General features: G+C 41.9%; 1 protein-coding gene across 11 annotated transcripts in view; it reads right to left on the bottom strand.

The window, feature by feature from the left end:
• DAB1 (DAB adaptor protein 1) overlaps positions 1-17855 on the bottom strand; it is a 665352-nt gene that overhangs the window by 80806 nt on the left and 566691 nt on the right. For all 11 annotated transcript variants that reach the window (XM_074961667.1, XM_074961662.1, XM_074961656.1 and 8 more), the window contains 2 exons: positions 14004-14143; positions 12015-12113 (listed from right to left, as the gene is read on the bottom strand). In XM_074961667.1, coding sequence (XP_074817768.1) covers positions 12015-12113; positions 14004-14143 — 239 coding nt within the window. The remainder of the gene's footprint in view (positions 1-12014; positions 12114-14003; positions 14144-17855) is intronic.

The raw sequence follows: 17855 nt of genomic DNA, 5'->3' as shown, positions 1-17855 counted from the left end.
GACGTACCCAAAGGTTACAGAACAGTAGGAATGATCGTTCACTTTTATTTATCAGTATATTACACTTTATACTCTGTGGTGGGCCAGCACGAAAAAATGAACGGAATTATCTTGTGCTAAATGTTATAGGACAGAAAAACTACTGAGGGGCCTGATTCTGTTGCACTTACACTGACTAATACCTTTCAATAGACAACTCGTGTAGGAAGATACGATTCAATATGAGAAATAGATGCCAGAGTTGGGTACTGGAGATAATAAGCATTTATGATTATCTTTCCTAGAGGAGACAGAAGCTTTGATAAGGAATAAATAGTTCACAGTTTATGCAGAGCAGTTACTTTCCCCTCCTAACTTTCAGACAGCTAGCCTGAACAAAATGGTGACAGATTTCCTTGACGAAACATGAAAAATACTCTGACAGAAATGAAAAGACTGTATTCATGTATCATTGAAACCCATTCATGAGTTTATAGTCCCCAAGTATTCCAGGAAATGTTACAAATCCACAGCCTGTCCCCAAGTGCCAGATTTTGCATCTGGATCTCAGAGATGCACATTTGAGGAGGCTCAAGAGGACTAATTATTCCAGCAAGTGCATGGAAAAAATAATACTTACGGAATTTGCTTTGATATGCATGTTTTAGATGACAGAATAAGAAAAACTGGTGAAATGGGATGAACCTTCCTATGTTGGGTCAACCTGTGCCTCATTTGGGGGATTTCTCACAATAAATTAGATATAGATATTTAGCCTATCACACCTTTTGGAAGATGGCAAAATCCAAATAAAGAAATGTTTTTGCATGACAGCATCTGATAGAACCAGGATTATATATTGCAGATTATTTAAGCTATTTGCAGTGATTTGTACGTCTGGATCTCAGAGAGTTTAAGGATAAAATTATCTCTTCAAAACCAAACAGGGGATTTTGATCTCAGTATGCTTCCCCCTCCCCTTCCCCCTGCCACAATTTGTAAGGATTTTCCCTTGATATCAATGAAAACACTGCACATGCAAGAAAAAAGCAACATAAAAGTTGTTGACAAAGAGCAATTTCCTGCAATATCCTGCAATAAAATCCTTACTGAATTAGTTTTAAGTATCTCTGGAGTCCATTAATACCTGAGAGGAGGTGAATGCAAACTGCAACCTTCGGACTCAATCTTTTGAAGCTACACCCAGAGGAGAGAATCATTGCCTGCTGATTACCTATTCCCTGATTCTAAAGATCTAAGGCCCACACTGTATAAAGGAGAGACTGACCTTTTCATGTTGTGCTTATCTGAGCAAAAGCTGTTGTGAACTTGTAACCACAGGAAAACCCCTCTGGGGGCCTGAAGGACTGATCGCCTACCAGAGAGCCCTTGTTGGAGTAGGGTCTAATCTCTGGTAAGGTTCTTAGCATGTGTGTAGGTTCTTTTATTGTTTATGCTTTCTCTTTAAAGCTTTCACCTAAAAAATAAATGTGCTTGCTTAGTAAGAGCTGTGTGGCAATTTATAACTCTGCACATTTACGCTGTTTATAGCCTCTGAGGAGAAAGCAAAGCACAGATGCGGTCTGTTAGGCTGTCTGTCTTGCTTGGAATAACTCAGTGCAGGTTTGCAACTTTACAGCCTGGAAAAACCCCAGTGAGAAGGGAGAAAGACATGGGTCTCTGCCCTAGGGAGACAAAGGCTAGGGAGCTGGAAGCATGGGAGACGGTGCCATTGGTGGACTAAGGTGCAGTTGCCCTGAACTGTGACAAAAATATCGTTTACTGTATGTACCTAGGAGAAAAATGTTTCCAAAGTCCTACTAGAGCATTAATTTATTATATACTAAATACAATTTTTGATTAATAACTTGCAATAAACCAAGATTATTGATATACGAATAAACAATGAGACAAGATGATGTTCAGTTTATGGATCCCATTTTAGTAATGCACATCTAATGATGCATGACTAAGTTATTACAGTAAGATTGTTAATCATAGAGTTTAGACAATCATAAACATAGAACAAATGGTGCTGGCCCTTTCAAATTTCTTCTATCCTGCTAAAAGGGGGGGGTGTCCTTTTTTATGTGTGGGGTTGTTTTAAAGAAACTCATGATTCAGTAGATTTCACCCTGCAGAACAGGAGGAATTTTAAAGGGGCAAGAATGTAAGGTATGTATTTGCACTTGCAATAAATGCCTTTTAGTGATTATCCTTGTAAGAAGATAAAAGCCGTACTTGTGAAGCCAATGAATGGAGACTTTCCTTTAGCTTAAGTGGCAGAGTTTTGAAAGTCTTTAGTTCAATCCCGTGTTGGATGAGTGGGGTATAGTGGACAATTATGATGTCTGAACAGATAGCATACAGCCATAGAACTTAGAGTAGGACTGAACAACAGGTCCGTGGTTTGGTAGTAATTTTGACTGCATATTCCTACATTATTTTAAAGGATATTGTACTCCTCCTTTGGGTGGTTGGTGATATACAAATAGGAGAAGGCAAGGACATGCCAGTTAAACCAGCTGGATAAACCATGACATGCCAAATAAAACAAACTGTATAAATAAAAAGAAAAGGAGTATTTGTGGCACCTTAGAGACTAACCAATTTATTTGAGCATAAGCTTTCGTGAGCTATAGCTCACTTCATCGGATGCATACTGTGGAAAGTACAGAAGACGTTTTTATACACACAAACCATGAAAAAATGGGTGATTATCACTACAAAAGGTTTCCTCTCCCCCCACCCCACTCTCCTGCTGGTAATAGCTTATCTAAAGTGATCACTCTCCTTACAATGTGTATGATAATCAAGGTGGGCCATTTCCAGCACAAATCCAGGTTTTCTCCCCACCCCCCCACCCCCCAACACACACACAAACCCACTCTTCTGTTGGTAATAGCTTATCTAAAGTGATGACTCTCCTTACAATGTGTGTGATAATCAAGGTGGGCCATTTCCAGCACAAATCCAGGGTTTAACAAGAACGTCTGAGGAAGGGGGGAGGGGGTGTAGGAAAAAACAAGGGGAAATAGGTTACCTTGCATAATGACTTAGCCACTCCCAGTCTCTATTCAAGCCTAAGTTAATTGTATCCAATTTGCAAATGAATTCCAATTCAGCAGTCTCTCGCTGGAGTCTGGATTTGAAGTTTTTCTGTTGTAATATTGCAACTTTCATGTCTGTAATCGCGTGACCAGAGAGATTGAAGTGTTCTCCGACTGGTTTATGAATGTTATAATTCTTGACATCTGATCTGTGTCCATTTATTCTTTTACGTAGAGACTGTCCAGTTTGACCAACGTACATGGCAGAGGGGCATTGCTGGCACATGATGGCATAGATCACATTGGTAGATGTGCAGGTGAACGAGCTTCTAATAGTGTGGCTGATGTTATTAGGCCCTGTGATGGTGTCCCCGAATAGATATGTGGGCACAGTTGGCAACGGGCTTTGTTGCAAGGATAGGTTCCTGGGTTAGTGGTTCTGTTGTGTGGTATGTGGTTGCTGGTGAGTATTCGCTTCAGGTTGGGGGGCTGTCTGTAGGCAAGGACTGGCCTGTCTCCCAAGATTTGTGAGAGTGTTGGGTCATCCTTCAATAAATAAAGATTACTGTTCCTCAAATGATCACAGGGAATGATTTTTTAAGTAGTCTTATAAAAATCGAGGTGCAATGTAGACTGCTGCATATAAATAGAGAGCCAAATCCCCATGTGATGTAAACAGAGGTACCTCTGTGACAGATTTATGTTACCAATCTGCCTGGGGCGTCAGGTGATCAAGCTGAGGCCGCAGGATCTTTAGGGAGATGACGGAACACACCACATAACTGAGTTTTAAAGCTTTATTGATAAAATAATAAAATAACGGGGGAGAGTGCTGTGGGGGGGGGGGGTTCCCCACGTCACTCAAAGGAAGGAAGAAAGCGTTAGTGCCCGAAGCCCTAACCCACTTTCATACTCACACCCACACTACCCGAGGCTGGCCAAGCCTGTGTGTAACGTAAGAAGAAGAGGGGGAGGGGTGGACGGGAGTTCTTCTCCCGTGCATTGGTCGTCCAGGGTTTGCTGTGATCTCTGAATTACTCCAGCTCTCAGAAGGGTTTTAAGTTATGGGTTTCTTTGGGCGTTTCATTCCGCGACCTCTGTTTCTGGTGCTCTTTGTGCCAGTCCAAACCAGCTTTTTGTGGGTTTTTTTGCTTTCCCAAAACACAACGGCCTTCATTGTTTCACCTGTGTTTTTCATCTCTGCAGCCCTGGTTTTTTCTTGGCTGGCTGTGGCTGGGTGAGAGACAAACTTCTCATCTAGCGCCGTGATCTTGGACAAGGGCCAGGGTCTGGACTGGGGCCAGCTTTGGACTGAGCTTGCTAGCTGCAGTGTTGAGTTAACCCGTCCTTTGCTCTCTTTCTCCTTCCCCCTTTGGTCTCTTGCAGCCTGCAAAAGAATCTTTCACTCTTCACTCACACCTTTGACCCTCCCCAAAATGCTTTGCGATGCTTGCAACAGCGTTAGCAACATACAGTGCTGATCTGCCTTCCCCAGGGGAACCCCTGAGGTTGTGACATTCCCCCCCTTGACCCCGAATCAACATTTTGTTGTGAGGGGACACCACTTAGGTTTCCACCCTCCCTCTGACACGGCGGCTAGGGTTACGGTTGGCCACCTACATAAACAGCAATATAGCACAAACAAGATTGTTAGGGTGGCAACAATTGCATACGCTAGCCAGTAGTGGCTTTTGGCTGCAGTAGTAACATAGAATAACACATCCCCCTGTTGACATAAATGCCCCGGCCGAACAGCTGTGACAAAGGCAGCTTTTTTTAGATTAAACGTGTATTGCAACACCGTAAAGGAGGAGGCATTTGTTTGGAATACGATTAGTTGTTCCTGGGTGCGCGACAAGGGCAGGAAAACGTTGGGTGCAATTCATGAAAAATTAAACACAACACAGTTAGAGATATTAAGCATACTTTGCGTAACTGCGGGCCAATGCACCAAAAAATTTTGCGCCTGAGACTGTAACAGCAAATTAAGGGGCACCTTAGGGTCGGTGGTTTTCCAAACACACGCAGAGGTATTGGTAAACACATGGGCCTTCGTGGGGGCGTATTCCAAAGCCTCCCCTTCCCAGCAGATGTGTTGACCCATCTCATAAAAGTGGCCTGGCATCGCCCTTTTTTTTTTTTTTTCACATTATTTGGGGGGGCTCCATAGGCCACAATTGCCAGGTGTTGCCCTTTGCAATCCATACGTGCTGATGGCTAGTGGCCGTGGTTAGCACATACCGCTTAATTGTGTTATTGGGGGAGCCACCTCCCACACGTCGCGATGGACCACCAAATCCTGGATAATATGTGAGGCCACATTTTTAGGAAGCTAAGCCACAATTGCCCTTCCCTGCCAATGAATAATTGACTTTTTTTTTTTTAAAACCATGGTTAATTTTGAACAGTGGTAAAATGAACAAAGGAGGCCCAAAACATCGGGAACCCTAGGATTTTCAGAGAGAAATGCCACCATACATACGTTGTTTTGCCCTGACAAATTTTGAAGTCTTTAAGCAGCAAGAGCAGTTCCACCACTTTTGTTTGGGGTGTTTCTGGGCTTTTGCTATTACTGCCTTGTTTTGTTAACAGAGGAAAAGGGGGAAAAAGCAACAACGTAAATGGATCTATTGGGGAAACTGAGGCACATACAACAATTTTTAAAATGATTAGTTGTTTTGTTCCAGCCCTCCCTGGCTTTCGTTATGGATGTTGTTTGCCTGGTTTAGGAGGTTACAACAACAATATTATATTCCGAGATTAGTAATTGCTATTGCTTGCTAAAGGGCTTTTTATTTTACTTTTACTTCAGGCCACCACAGGAGGAACTGGGTTTGTTTTCATGGGATTCAGGGGAGGTTTGGGGCCACCTACCAGGTATTTTGCTGTGGCCCTGCTGTGTTTATCCGGACTATGCATTTTTTTCAAGGCACCTTCCCTTCCGCCTTTCGCCTCCCGGATCCCTAACCAGGATCTGGTTACTTTGACTCGGGTCTGTGCACTCCAGTGTGGATGCCGGAGCACTAGGTTTGAGCATGGGTTAGAAAAGTCTTAACATAGGTTTAAAATACAATGTAGATGCTCAAGCCCTGGGTTCCCTAACATGGGTCAGCTGACTTGAGTCCCACTAACGTGGGCTTACATTGCAGTGTAGACTAGTGACATGCTTGATTGCAGGTTCTTAAAGGAGATCAGATGCTGTGAGTATCTCAGCACAGGACACAGCCTTACAGGGAGGCACATGCTAACCATTGACAAATATTTGAAAAGTATGAGTTTCAAGATGGGTGAGAAGCTTTTTAGGTTGGTCCAAGGGATATAAATAGGAGAGGCATAGCAGAGAGGTGTTATTAGTGTTATTTATAGAACTTCTTCTGTAATGCTATAAATGTACTAAATTATTCCACATTTACATCGCAAACTCCTTACAAATTCTTCTCTTATTTTTCCTTGGCGAGAGAAATTCTTCCCAAATGATATCCTACCCTACCTCAACCCCCTCCTGGAATAAGATTACTTGGAGGGAGAAAATCCAGATTGCTGGAATTCTGTGTTATTAAAATCAATATTCTTCAATGAACATTAGGTCTGGACCATACTGAAGTCAGTTATAATGCACAGGCAATCATATGCAAGATTTCCAATAGTAATCCAAATACAGCCTTTCATCTATAATGAATTATGGAGCAGTTCCTCTAAATCATCTGTATGGAGTTGGCACTGGAGTTGCCAATTTAAAAAAAAGTGCTAGTTTTGAGCTTCAAATTGATATTTTACTCTGCTAAATTAAAATCCAATATGAACCAATAAGACACTAACCATACAGAAGCATACATTTTTCCTGACCGTTTTCTCCTTTTTGTCTGAGATCTGATCTGCTGCCACCACAGCTCATGTAAGAGCAACACAAGCTAATGACAAGAGCCAAGGACTGACATTTTGGAGAACTAAATAACCTTTCCAAACAAATGAGTAATGGGGCCCAAGGTAGCAAATGTAATTAGGGAGGCTGAAAGCATCCTCTCCCAGGGAATACCTGGAGGAGAGGGCTTGGGAAAAGGAAACTTTGCCCATACTGTTTTCTCCCCTGTGGAATGAACAGGAGGTTCTGTCCCTAAGCTCCACAGATCTCTGTGTTCCACATGGATGGCAGGGGAATCTGCCTCAGGCAACAGATGCCTGTGCAATCTGCATGTAATCACTCTCTGCATTGGCTCTTCCTTCCCATCCACATGGCAGTGCAGATCAGTTACAACCAAGCAACCATGGTTTCCCCAGCTGTGGCGGCTTAGGCTCACAGGATCCCGCATTAAAGGAGTTATGAGTGTCTTGCTTCAACCCAGTTTCCTCTCTGAGGAGATTTTTCACTATCAGGGGCCTCACACCTTGCGTTATGGCAGCAGAATCCAGCTACTCAGAGCTGAATTTAGCTCTCCAATCACTAAACCTCGATTACTATACAGCTCTCCGATCACAACTGCCAAAATGATTGCGTCCACCCTTTCTCTATCCTCTGCACTACTCATGAGGCCACATGAGAAAAACACTAGGTCACTCTTAAATCCTTGTCTCCTGTGCTACCAAAAGCATCATGGAGACAAATCACCAAACTGAACCAGTACATAGGGAGATTTGTTATTACACCTCTACCCCAATATAATGCGACCCGATATAACACGAATTCGGATATAACGCGGTAAAGCAGCGCTCCGGGGTGTGTGTGTGCGCGCTCTGGTGGATCAAAGCAAGTTCGATATAACGCGGTTTCACCTATAACGCGCTAAGATTTTTTGGCTCCTGAGGACAGCGTAATATCAGGGTAGAGGTGTATTAGGGCTGTCAATTAATCGCAGTTAACTCACGCGATTAACTCAACAAAATTAATCTCCATTTTAATCACACTGTTAAACAACAGAATGCCAACTGAAATTTATTAAATATTTTTGGATGTTTTTCTACATTTTCAAATATATTGATTTCAGTTACATCACAGAATACAAAGTGTACAGTGCTCACTTTATAGTATGATTTTTATTACAAATATTTGCACTGTAAAAATGATAAATGAAAGAAATAGTATTTTTCAATTCACCTCATACAAATACTGTAGTACAATCTCTTTATTGTGAAAGTGCAACTTACAAATGTAGGTTTTTTTGGTACATAATTGCACTCAAAAACAAAACAATTCAAAACTTTAGAGCCTACAAGTCCACTCACTCGTACTTCTTGTTCAGCCAATCATTAAGACAACCAAGTTTGTTTACATTTACAGGAGATAATGCTACCCACTTCTTATTTACAATGTCACCAGAAAGTGAGAAAAGGAGTTTGCACGGAACTTTTGTAGCCGGCACTGCAAGGTATTTATGTGCCAGATATGCTAACCGTTCATACGCCCCTTCATGCTTCGGCCACCATTCCAGAGGACATGCTTCCAATGCTGATGATGCTCATTAAAAAAAATGTGCTAATTAAATTCGTGACTGAATTCTTTGGGGGAGAACTGTATGTCTCCAGCTCTGTTTTACCTGCATTCTGCCATATATTTCATGTTTTAGTAATCTCGAATGATGACTCAGCACGTTATTCATTTTAAGAACAGATTTGACAAAACACAAAGAAGGTACCAATGTGCGAATTCTAAAGATAGCTACAGCATTTGACCCAAGGTTTAAGAATCTGAAGTGCCTTCCAAAATCTGAGAGGGATGAGGTGTGCAGCACGCTTTCAGAAGTCTTAAAAAAACAACATTCTGATGCGGAAACTACAGAACCCGAACCACCAAAAAAGAAAATCAGCGTTCTGCTGGTGGCATCTGACTCATATGATGAAAATGAACATGCTTTGGTCCGCACTGCTCTGGGTTGTTATCAAGCAGAACCCATCATCAGCATGGACGCATGTCCTCTGAAATGGTGGTTGAAGCATGAAGGGACATATGAATCTTTAGCGCATCTGGCATGTAAATATCTTGCGACGCTGTCTACAGCAGTGCCATGCGAATGTCCGACTCACTTTCAGGTGACACTGTAAACAAGAAGCGGGCAGCATTATCTCCTGCAAATGTAAACAAACTTGTTTGTGTAAGTGATAGGCTGAACAAGAAATAGGACTGAGTGGATGTGCAGACTCTAAAGTTTTACATTGTTTTATTTTTGAATATAGGCTTTTTGTACATAATTCTACATTTGTGAGTTCAACTTTCATGAGAAAGAGATTGCACTACAGTAGTTGTATTAGGTGAACAGAAAAAACTATTTCTTGTGTTTTTTACAGTGAAAATATTTGTAATAAAAATAAATATAAAGTGAGGACTGTACACTTTGCATTCTGTGTTGTAACTGAAATCAATATATTTGAAAATGTAGAAAACATCCAAAAATATTTAAATTATATTGTATTCTATTATTGTTTAACAGTGCGATTAATTGCGCGATTAATCACGATTGTTTTAATCGTCTGACAGCCCTAGTTATTATAGGTGGGGTTGGAAACACGACCTATTATTAAGGTGGGCCAACACTTACCATTATAAGACCCTGTTTTCAGTTGCTTATAACCTGGCCTAACGTTAACCGCTTGGGTTACAATTTCCCAAGCTGAGCGTCTGCCTCAGTCTGATTATCTGGGGAAAACCACAGCCAAAATGGCCCAGCTGTTTCTGAGAACAAAGCCATGGGAAAAACACACTGGTTTGCACATGCTAAAAAATTATGGATGACCCCTTACGTTTCGGAGCAGGGATTTGAAATATGGAAAGCAGGGGCCTTTGTGCCAGGGATGTGTCTGTGGCCATCTCTGTGGAAATCCACCCACCCTTGGCCAAGTGATGAGCTTTGGAAAAACAGCAGTTGGCTCATGCTCCATAGAGACTTGCTTTAGGCAGTTAAATTATCTGAAGACTCCATCCACACTGGCCGTGCTCTAGCCAGGGCTGGACACCATGTTCCCTGCAACTGCCATTCTGGGCTGCTGCAGGCTGCATTGGATCCAGGCACCTGAAATGAAACCAGGGAGCCTGTTTCTTCTTTGCTTTCAATGACCCTCTTCTGAGCATAGGCAGCGTGGAGGAGGAATCCTGATTCCAGTGCAGAGGGGGTCAGAGCTGGACCTGCGGATGGGGTGCAGGTTTGTGACAAGGATCCTGCTCAAGGGTGTCGGAGCCTTCAAAGAAGTGGGGGAGCCGCCCCCCAGTCTCCTCTTCACCCCAACACCGCTCCCCTTAGGACCTGCCCCGCCTCTTCCCCTGGAGGCCCTACCCCCAGTCAAGCCGGAAGCTGGAGTGGGGCCAGGGAGCCTGCCCCCCCTGCCTGAGGAAGGGGTGGGGGCTGAGAGCAGCCCCTGGCACTGCTCCCCAGGCCTCCCACACGATGGGCAGGTAGAGAGTCCATGGCTCTTACCATGGCTGGGCTGTGGCTCTGAGGGCCCCCCCGGCCGGAGCCAGGTCGGGGACAAAGCTGAGCAGGCAGCTGTGGTGAGCTGGTGCGGAGTCGCACACCCTCCACTGCCATCTGCCCTGGGCAGCCCAGGGGGCGGGGACACAGCCGAGCACTGCTTTCAGCCCCCCCTGTACCGCGGGCAGGTGGTGGTCCACATGGCTCCCACAACTGCCCGGTTCTTTGGCTGGGCTCCACTCTGGCCTGGCCAGGGGGTAGGGTCTGGGGGGAAAGAAAGGGAGTCCGCCATGGTGAAAAGTGGATGGGCCAGCCCGGTACTGCAGCTACTGGGCTGGAGAAGCCTCCATGGAGCCAGTCTACAGACACAGTAACTATGTCTATGTTGCAGATGGCAGTGTGTTTCCTAGCTCAGGTAGACAGACACACACTAGCTCTGCTTGAGCCAACATGTTACAAATATCAGCATAGCGAAGGCTAGCACAGGAGGTGGCTTGGACTAGCCACCTGAGTAAAAGCCTACCCAGTCCCCCCGGTATGTAAGTCAGGCAGTTAACCTAAGTTGCTACATTGCTATTTTTAGTGGGCTAGCTTGTGGACAGCTAGCGCATGTTGGGGTACCCGAATTGAGAAGAATGCTCCCGGCTACAGTGTAGCTGTATCCTTGGTGGCCTCATAGGGGAAGGAGAATTCCTTCCTCGTCCTTGCCCAGTCCTCATCCCGCTCCTCTAGCTACGCGCAGGGCACAGAACGTAAACCTTTGCGATTACTGTAGGATCCAAAGCATATCATGTTATTATTTACCTAATATTTCCATAGCTACCCTATTCTTATTTGTGAGCACAATTCTATTTGCTTTGATATCTCCTACACAGAGATAATTCTCTGACAATGGTCAATCTTTTCTGTTTGTGGCCAACTGTCTTTATAAGCAGGTTCTTTATATTCACATTTCTTTGCTGTAAGAACCTTTACTTCTGCTTTCTGAAACTAGGGAATGTAACTATTGATAACATCAAATAGCATCATACAATAAGGAGGAACATGAACTGTTCTTTTTGCTAGAACTACAACACACAGCTGCATTTTCCTCCCAAGCAAATTGATGGTATTTTCTTCCATTATATTTTAACAATTTTAAAGCAGGTCAAATGTGAAGTGCAAACAACTTATCACAGGAGCTCTTTAGTATGTACTACATCAAGGCTGCCAAAAGACCAGCATATTCACCCTCACCTCTTCAGCCTAAACCACCATGATCTGAATGTAGAGCAGTTATTTGACTCCTCCATCCACAATACCTTATGGGCCCAAACCAGAGAACATGTAGGCATATGAGTAACATAATTCATGTTATTAGTTCACTGAGGTACTCAGGATCAGGCTCTATAACAAACTTTAGTGTAATTCCCTTGCACCTGAGTCAACTAACGGCTTGCTTTGATATATGATAAAGCTTTATCAAGTTTGTCAGATGCTTTATGTGTTCCCATGTTAGTCTGATATTACTGCCCAGCTAGGAAAAGCTTTTATGGATACATCCATCACGAGATTCAAGTTTGTTCCATCATGTGATTATTTTACTTACTCCTGTCTTTTCATCAAAGATTTTGATTCCTCCAAAGGAGACAGTTAAAAATATTTTCTGTTTATGTTCTCCTTTCGAACGAGCCGCAGCAACAATTCCCTGTTGAGACAAAGAATGGTTGGGTTGATTTCACTACTTTTTGTTTTATTTTCTGGTAGGTGCCCACACATCAAAAAGCAGGGGCATCACTTCAGAGGAGCTGACCATCTGATGCTTCTCTCTGGCTTCTGGGCATGCTCAGCACTTCTCAAAATCAAGCCCAAGCTCTTCCTTACTATATGCAGCCACAATTTAAAGGCCAATCCAGGTTGAGCCTCCCCCTCACCATCGTCTTCTGCCCTTTCTCCTCCCGATACTAATTTTCTTCATGTTCCTCAGAGCCTGTTCGATGCATGATCCACACAGAAACTTACCAATTCCCTGAGCCATACAGTCCTCCTTGGAATTTGTTCTTATTTGAGCTGAGGATAACCTGTGATTTCTAGGAGGCTTTTTCGCTCTGCAAATTTATTTTTTCTTGCTTAGTTTTTTAATAAGGCAAGAGGGAAAAGGCTCTCTCTTTCATGGAACAGAATGAGCCAACTGACCTTTCACCTAGCAACTTCTCTTTCCATCTTCAGAGTCCTACTTCTATCAGTTACCAATGCTATCAGCCTAGGATTCAGTGTCACAAATTACATTTGTGAATAAATAAAAATGCTTAGCCTAATGCTTTGCATCTTCAAAATGCTTTACAAACATTAACTAATTAATCCTCATAATTCAGGAATGAAGTCAGTATTATTATCCCCATTTTACAGATAAGGAGACTGATACACAGAAAGGTTAAGTGACCTGCCCAAGGCCATACAGCCACTTAATGTCAGAGCCAGTGCTAAAACTCAGGAGTCGCTGGTTCCCAAGTTCCCCACTCAGACCACTAGACCAGGGTGGCTTTACTGGAGCTTGACCAGAATGTCGAAGGTAACATAATACTTCAGCAGAAGGACATGAATATTAAAATGAAGAGGAATGATTCCCTCACATTACATGGTGAGAGCTAGGAACTTAGCTCAAAAGACAAGTATATGCATTTGTGAGACCACCAGCTCTGGATGGAGCTAATTGCCTCACATTACTTAGGTAAGTCTCTCCATTACGCTAACAGGAATCAAGCATCTTGGAGATATGGAAATGGCATTCCTGTCGGAGAAAGATCAAAAAAGCCTAGCCCGGTGTCCTAATAGCCACAGGTCTCCCACACAGCTTGTTGGCAGATGGAACCAAGCAATGAATGGAAAAGGGCCTACATGCAGATAAATCAGATTAGAGTTTTGTGGCAGATGCTGTTTTGAGAAATTAAGGGCCCTCCTTTAAAACAGATTCCCCCTTTCCCCCCATTACCAAATGCTCGTAGCTCTTTTTCAATCTACTTATAAGGAAATATTTACAAAATTGCTGGACCACGAGATGTGTGTTGCACTTCACTACTCATTCATGCTGCTTTATGTCACCTCCTGCTCCTTTCCTTCAGCTTGTCTGTTATCCATCTAGATTGTACAGCTCATCAGGGCAGGGACTGTCTTTTCTAGTTCCGTGAAGTGCCTACCACATTACGGACCCTATTTATTCTGTTTTTCTGACTATAAAAACTAGAGATGGGACAACACCTCAAATCTAAGCCCCCATATTTTAGGTGGGGTATTGGGGGGAGAGGGGACATGGGAGGAAAGGAGGAAGTTAGATTAAAAGTCTAGGTTAGAGCCAAAACCACTGCTAGAGCCATCTTGGATTCCTAACATCAGAATGTGAAGCAACTCCCAACTTATCAACATCAGAGTCAGGACCTTGTACAGAACTATCCAAATTCTATTTTATGACACCTGTGTGTACAGTGCTCTAAGTGAAAGGGAATTTGATCCAATGCCATAGAAGTAAAATGACAGAGTTCAATCTGAAATTCTCCCCACTTGATTTTGTAACACTTAAACATTAAAAGTTACACTGCACCTTGAGTTTCATCATGGAATCTTGGCATAACTTGTCTCCTCGCGCTGCAGAAACCTCATCTATCCCAATCAGTTTTGCTTTGTATCGGACACCGTCACCTTTAAACCTCTTTATTAAAGTGGCTTCACTGCGATCCTGACCTGAAAAGACAGAAGTGAAAATTTGAAATTCACGTGACCGAAAAGAAAAAAATAAACAAACACTCACAAGTAAGTTTAAGGTTAAATTTATGTTCATGCCTCAGTACCTGCGCATGTGAGTATCTGCATAAAATTAGGAGAAATTTACAAGTGTAATAAAACCTATATTCCTCAAATGTGTACACAGTGGGATTGCAAGTTTATGAAATCTTCTGCATGAAATTTGCAAGCCATGTCAGTTTACAGAAATAAAAGATGAGCCTGAATCAAACCCATACACCTGAACACTTCTGATTAGTGCAGGGTGTTGGAAATCTCAATCCAGATCAGAATTTTTGTATCTTGAGTCCACCTCTAATAGAGATATGATACTGCCTCTCTGTACTCCAACTTATCCAATTGTACTAGTAATATTTGTAATGTCAGGATTTGTATTTTCTCATTTCCATTTCACAAAATCAAAAAAATAAATTACATCGTCTGTCTATACAACTTTGTTGCTCAAAAGTCATAGCAACTACTGCTTCCAGGTACTATTCTTTTTGTTTCTCAATACATAGTAACAACATAAATGTCAACAGGAATTCACACAGAGTCACTCAGAGCCTAGAGGAGGAAACGGTGATTCTTATTAAAAAGGAATTTGCTTTGAGTGAGACAGTTAGGTGCTGAGAGGGCAAACAGAAACAAGTGACAGAGCAAAGCTGAGAATCAAAAAACTATAACGAACTACGAGAAGGAGAACTTTCTTAGAAAGACAGCAAACAGACGAGCTCCCAAGTGGGTTATTCCTGAGCATTTACAGAAGGAAGGCTAGATTCTGTACCTTGTGTGGTTGGGGAAAATAGACTGATTTGGGCATCAGTCTTTTTGAGAGCTGGTTGAAGACCTTGATCAAGAACCTTGAAGTTTTTGATTGGGAATGGTAATACAGCTTTGCGTTTGCGAGCGATTGCAAATGCAAATTAGAGAATATAACAGCAGGAGTCCAACAAACCTAGTGATTTATGAAATGGTGAGTTCCTGAAGAAAGTTCAAAGAAGAAGACAGAATTGAGAGTCTAGACACTGACTGGTTCCAGTAAGAGAAGCGGGCATTTCTAAAAGCAAGTTGCATCAACTACACTCAAAAAAGCTACTAACGCAAAATAGAAGTGCAATGCTCCCATTCTTCTGTGAGAATTAGGAGAGTTACATATTCACATGCTGCTTTCCATTTTGCAGAAGCAGGAGAGACTCTGAGAAATTGAATCAGGTGGACCACATCGCTACAACGTACAAACCAAAAAGAACACAGTAATGTAACAGATAAAGAAAGGCAAGAATATGGGGGTGGGAGAGAAGAGGATAGGAAAAATGAAAACCCATAATGAAATAATGACAGGCCCAAGTGACAGTCTTCAGATCCAAATCTGAATCCAAATCTCCACAAAGTTCAGAAGTGTTTGGACGTGAGGTTCTGATTCAGGCACAATCTTTAGCATGCAGTAATTGAACCTGCTCCTGGAAAAGAAAGCAAGGGATAACGTGAGTCCAGTATGTCCTCACGAGCGACAACTGAAATATCTAAAAGATCTGCGAGGTAAAAACAGATCAGAAAAAGAGTCCAGGTTTTCATTGAGAAATCCAAACCCCAGAACCTTAAAACTTCCAGTTTTCTGATGAAATTTTTTAGATTTTTTGAGAAGTCAAAATTTTCTGCAGAAAAAAAAAATCCCATTTTCTGACCAGCTCTACTGAGAAAGAAAGATTAAAAGGGCTATATAAAAATTAGAAATACTGAGCACTTCAGTGGCAGAAGTATATGCTTAGAACCTCTGAAAATCAGGTAACTTGCTTAAGTGCCCACCGGTGGATTTATACTCTTATTATTTATTGTTTATATTGTGGTAACACCTAGAAAGCCTAGTCATGGACCAAGACCTCATTGTGGTAGGTGCTGTACTAACACAGAATAAAAGGATGATCGCTGGCCCCAAATGACTTATAATCTACGTAACTAACAATCTAATGTTAGGCACTCACGGTTGAAAAATCTGGTCTCTGTCTCTTCCAGCTCTGATTTCTATTTTAAAACTTGCATTTGAGCACTTTAAACAATAACTCTTACAGTAGCAAAGAAAAACTAATAGCTGCTTCTGTGCTATTGGCTGCTAATGTGTAGAATTTAGAGACTTTTTAAAAAGTAATTAATAACTATCAACTCAACTATATTTACATACATTCCAAGCTGATTAGACTTCTTCCCTCAATCTATGATTCGCTAAATCTACATGATTAAAATCCTTCTAACATTCTCATCAGGGAAAAATATGTAGCGAACATGCACAAGAAAGAACATTTAAAAATGAAGGACTCATTTCGGTTCCTCTTCACCCAGAGTACTCACAAGCACTACAGTTCACATTATGAACAAGTGACCTGCAAAATTCCATGGCAAATATTAGCTCATGGCAAATATTTTATGGCTGAATTATAACCCAAAAAATAAGGGCAATGACAAGCAATCCTTGTCATCTACCTCCCTCCCTCAATTAGGTTTCCCCTCTGCTTTCCCAAAAGGGATTAAATAGGGGAATGAGTCTTCATGCTTTTAAATGATATTTGATAAAAGACTAATGGCAGATAGATGATGAGTCAGAAACTGTAAGTAATGTTAAAATTATGGCTTAGGGAAATGCTAAGGCAGATGTCAGTATCGACAGCTAAAGCAATGAAAGAACATTTGCTACACTAAGCCCTGAAAAAACATCTGGATACACAAAAATGCAGCGCCAGATCAGTGGGCTTTGCTGCATGTCTGTCACATGTGTAAACAACATGTCTAGTCAATTTTATGTTGCAGTAAATAAAATCCAATTCAAAAAGCATTCACACCAACAGTTTCCAATCTTATATCTTCATTACAGCAAAAGCAGCTGTTAGTTAATATTAATATTGCCATCAATCTAAGCTCATAAGTGATCTAGAATGCTTTCTGTATCTGCATCATGATCATTAATTTGTACCCAATTCAGATATTTGCAAATGTATACTCCAGCCTATGATTATTTTTTCTGAATGTACTCTAATTCACAACACGAACAGTCTCACTAACATACATTTTATGGCGCTGTATGCTTACAGGCAACACCCATTTCATTTATGTACATTCAGCATTTACTAAGAAGTGGATACAGCAGAATGAAGTGCTTTTTTGATATATGATGGGGAATGGTCAGCAAATTGAGAATGATGTAGGAATTGTAAAGTGTGCTGGAAATGAAAAATGAGTGAAGACTACAAATTCACGAATAAAAAAAGCTGTAGACTTTGTCTAAATTACAAAACCAACCATGTTGCGGGACCTAGTTACGACATGGTATCTATCTATCCCAAGTTCTTACACTGGTGCCCATCAATGTAGTACCGGAAGTCCTAGTAATCTCCCAGCATAGTTACCAACATGTTTCTTTCACACAGTGTGGACACGACAGGTCCCTATTTTTACTGTTTTCCCAATTCCTGGTTAAGGCGTAACCTTGTTTCAACTGTATTGCAGTATTATCCTGCTGTAACCAAGTTCCCCAATGCAGCTGACTTTATAGCATAGATAGGACTTTAGGTTTAAGGTAAAGGAATGTCTCATCTGTATGATGGGCATTTATGCAGCAGACAGTCCAGACTCTCATTCAATATGCCACCATTAAAAGGGAACTTTTTAATTCAAGTTC

The sequence above is a fragment of the Natator depressus genome, chromosome 8, assembly GCF_965152275.1.
Source record: "Natator depressus isolate rNatDep1 chromosome 8, rNatDep2.hap1, whole genome shotgun sequence".
Lineage (NCBI taxonomy): Eukaryota > Metazoa > Chordata > Testudines > Cheloniidae > Natator > Natator depressus.
The sequence above is the reverse complement of the archived record's forward strand: the minus strand, read 5'-3'. Positions and strand labels throughout refer to the sequence as shown.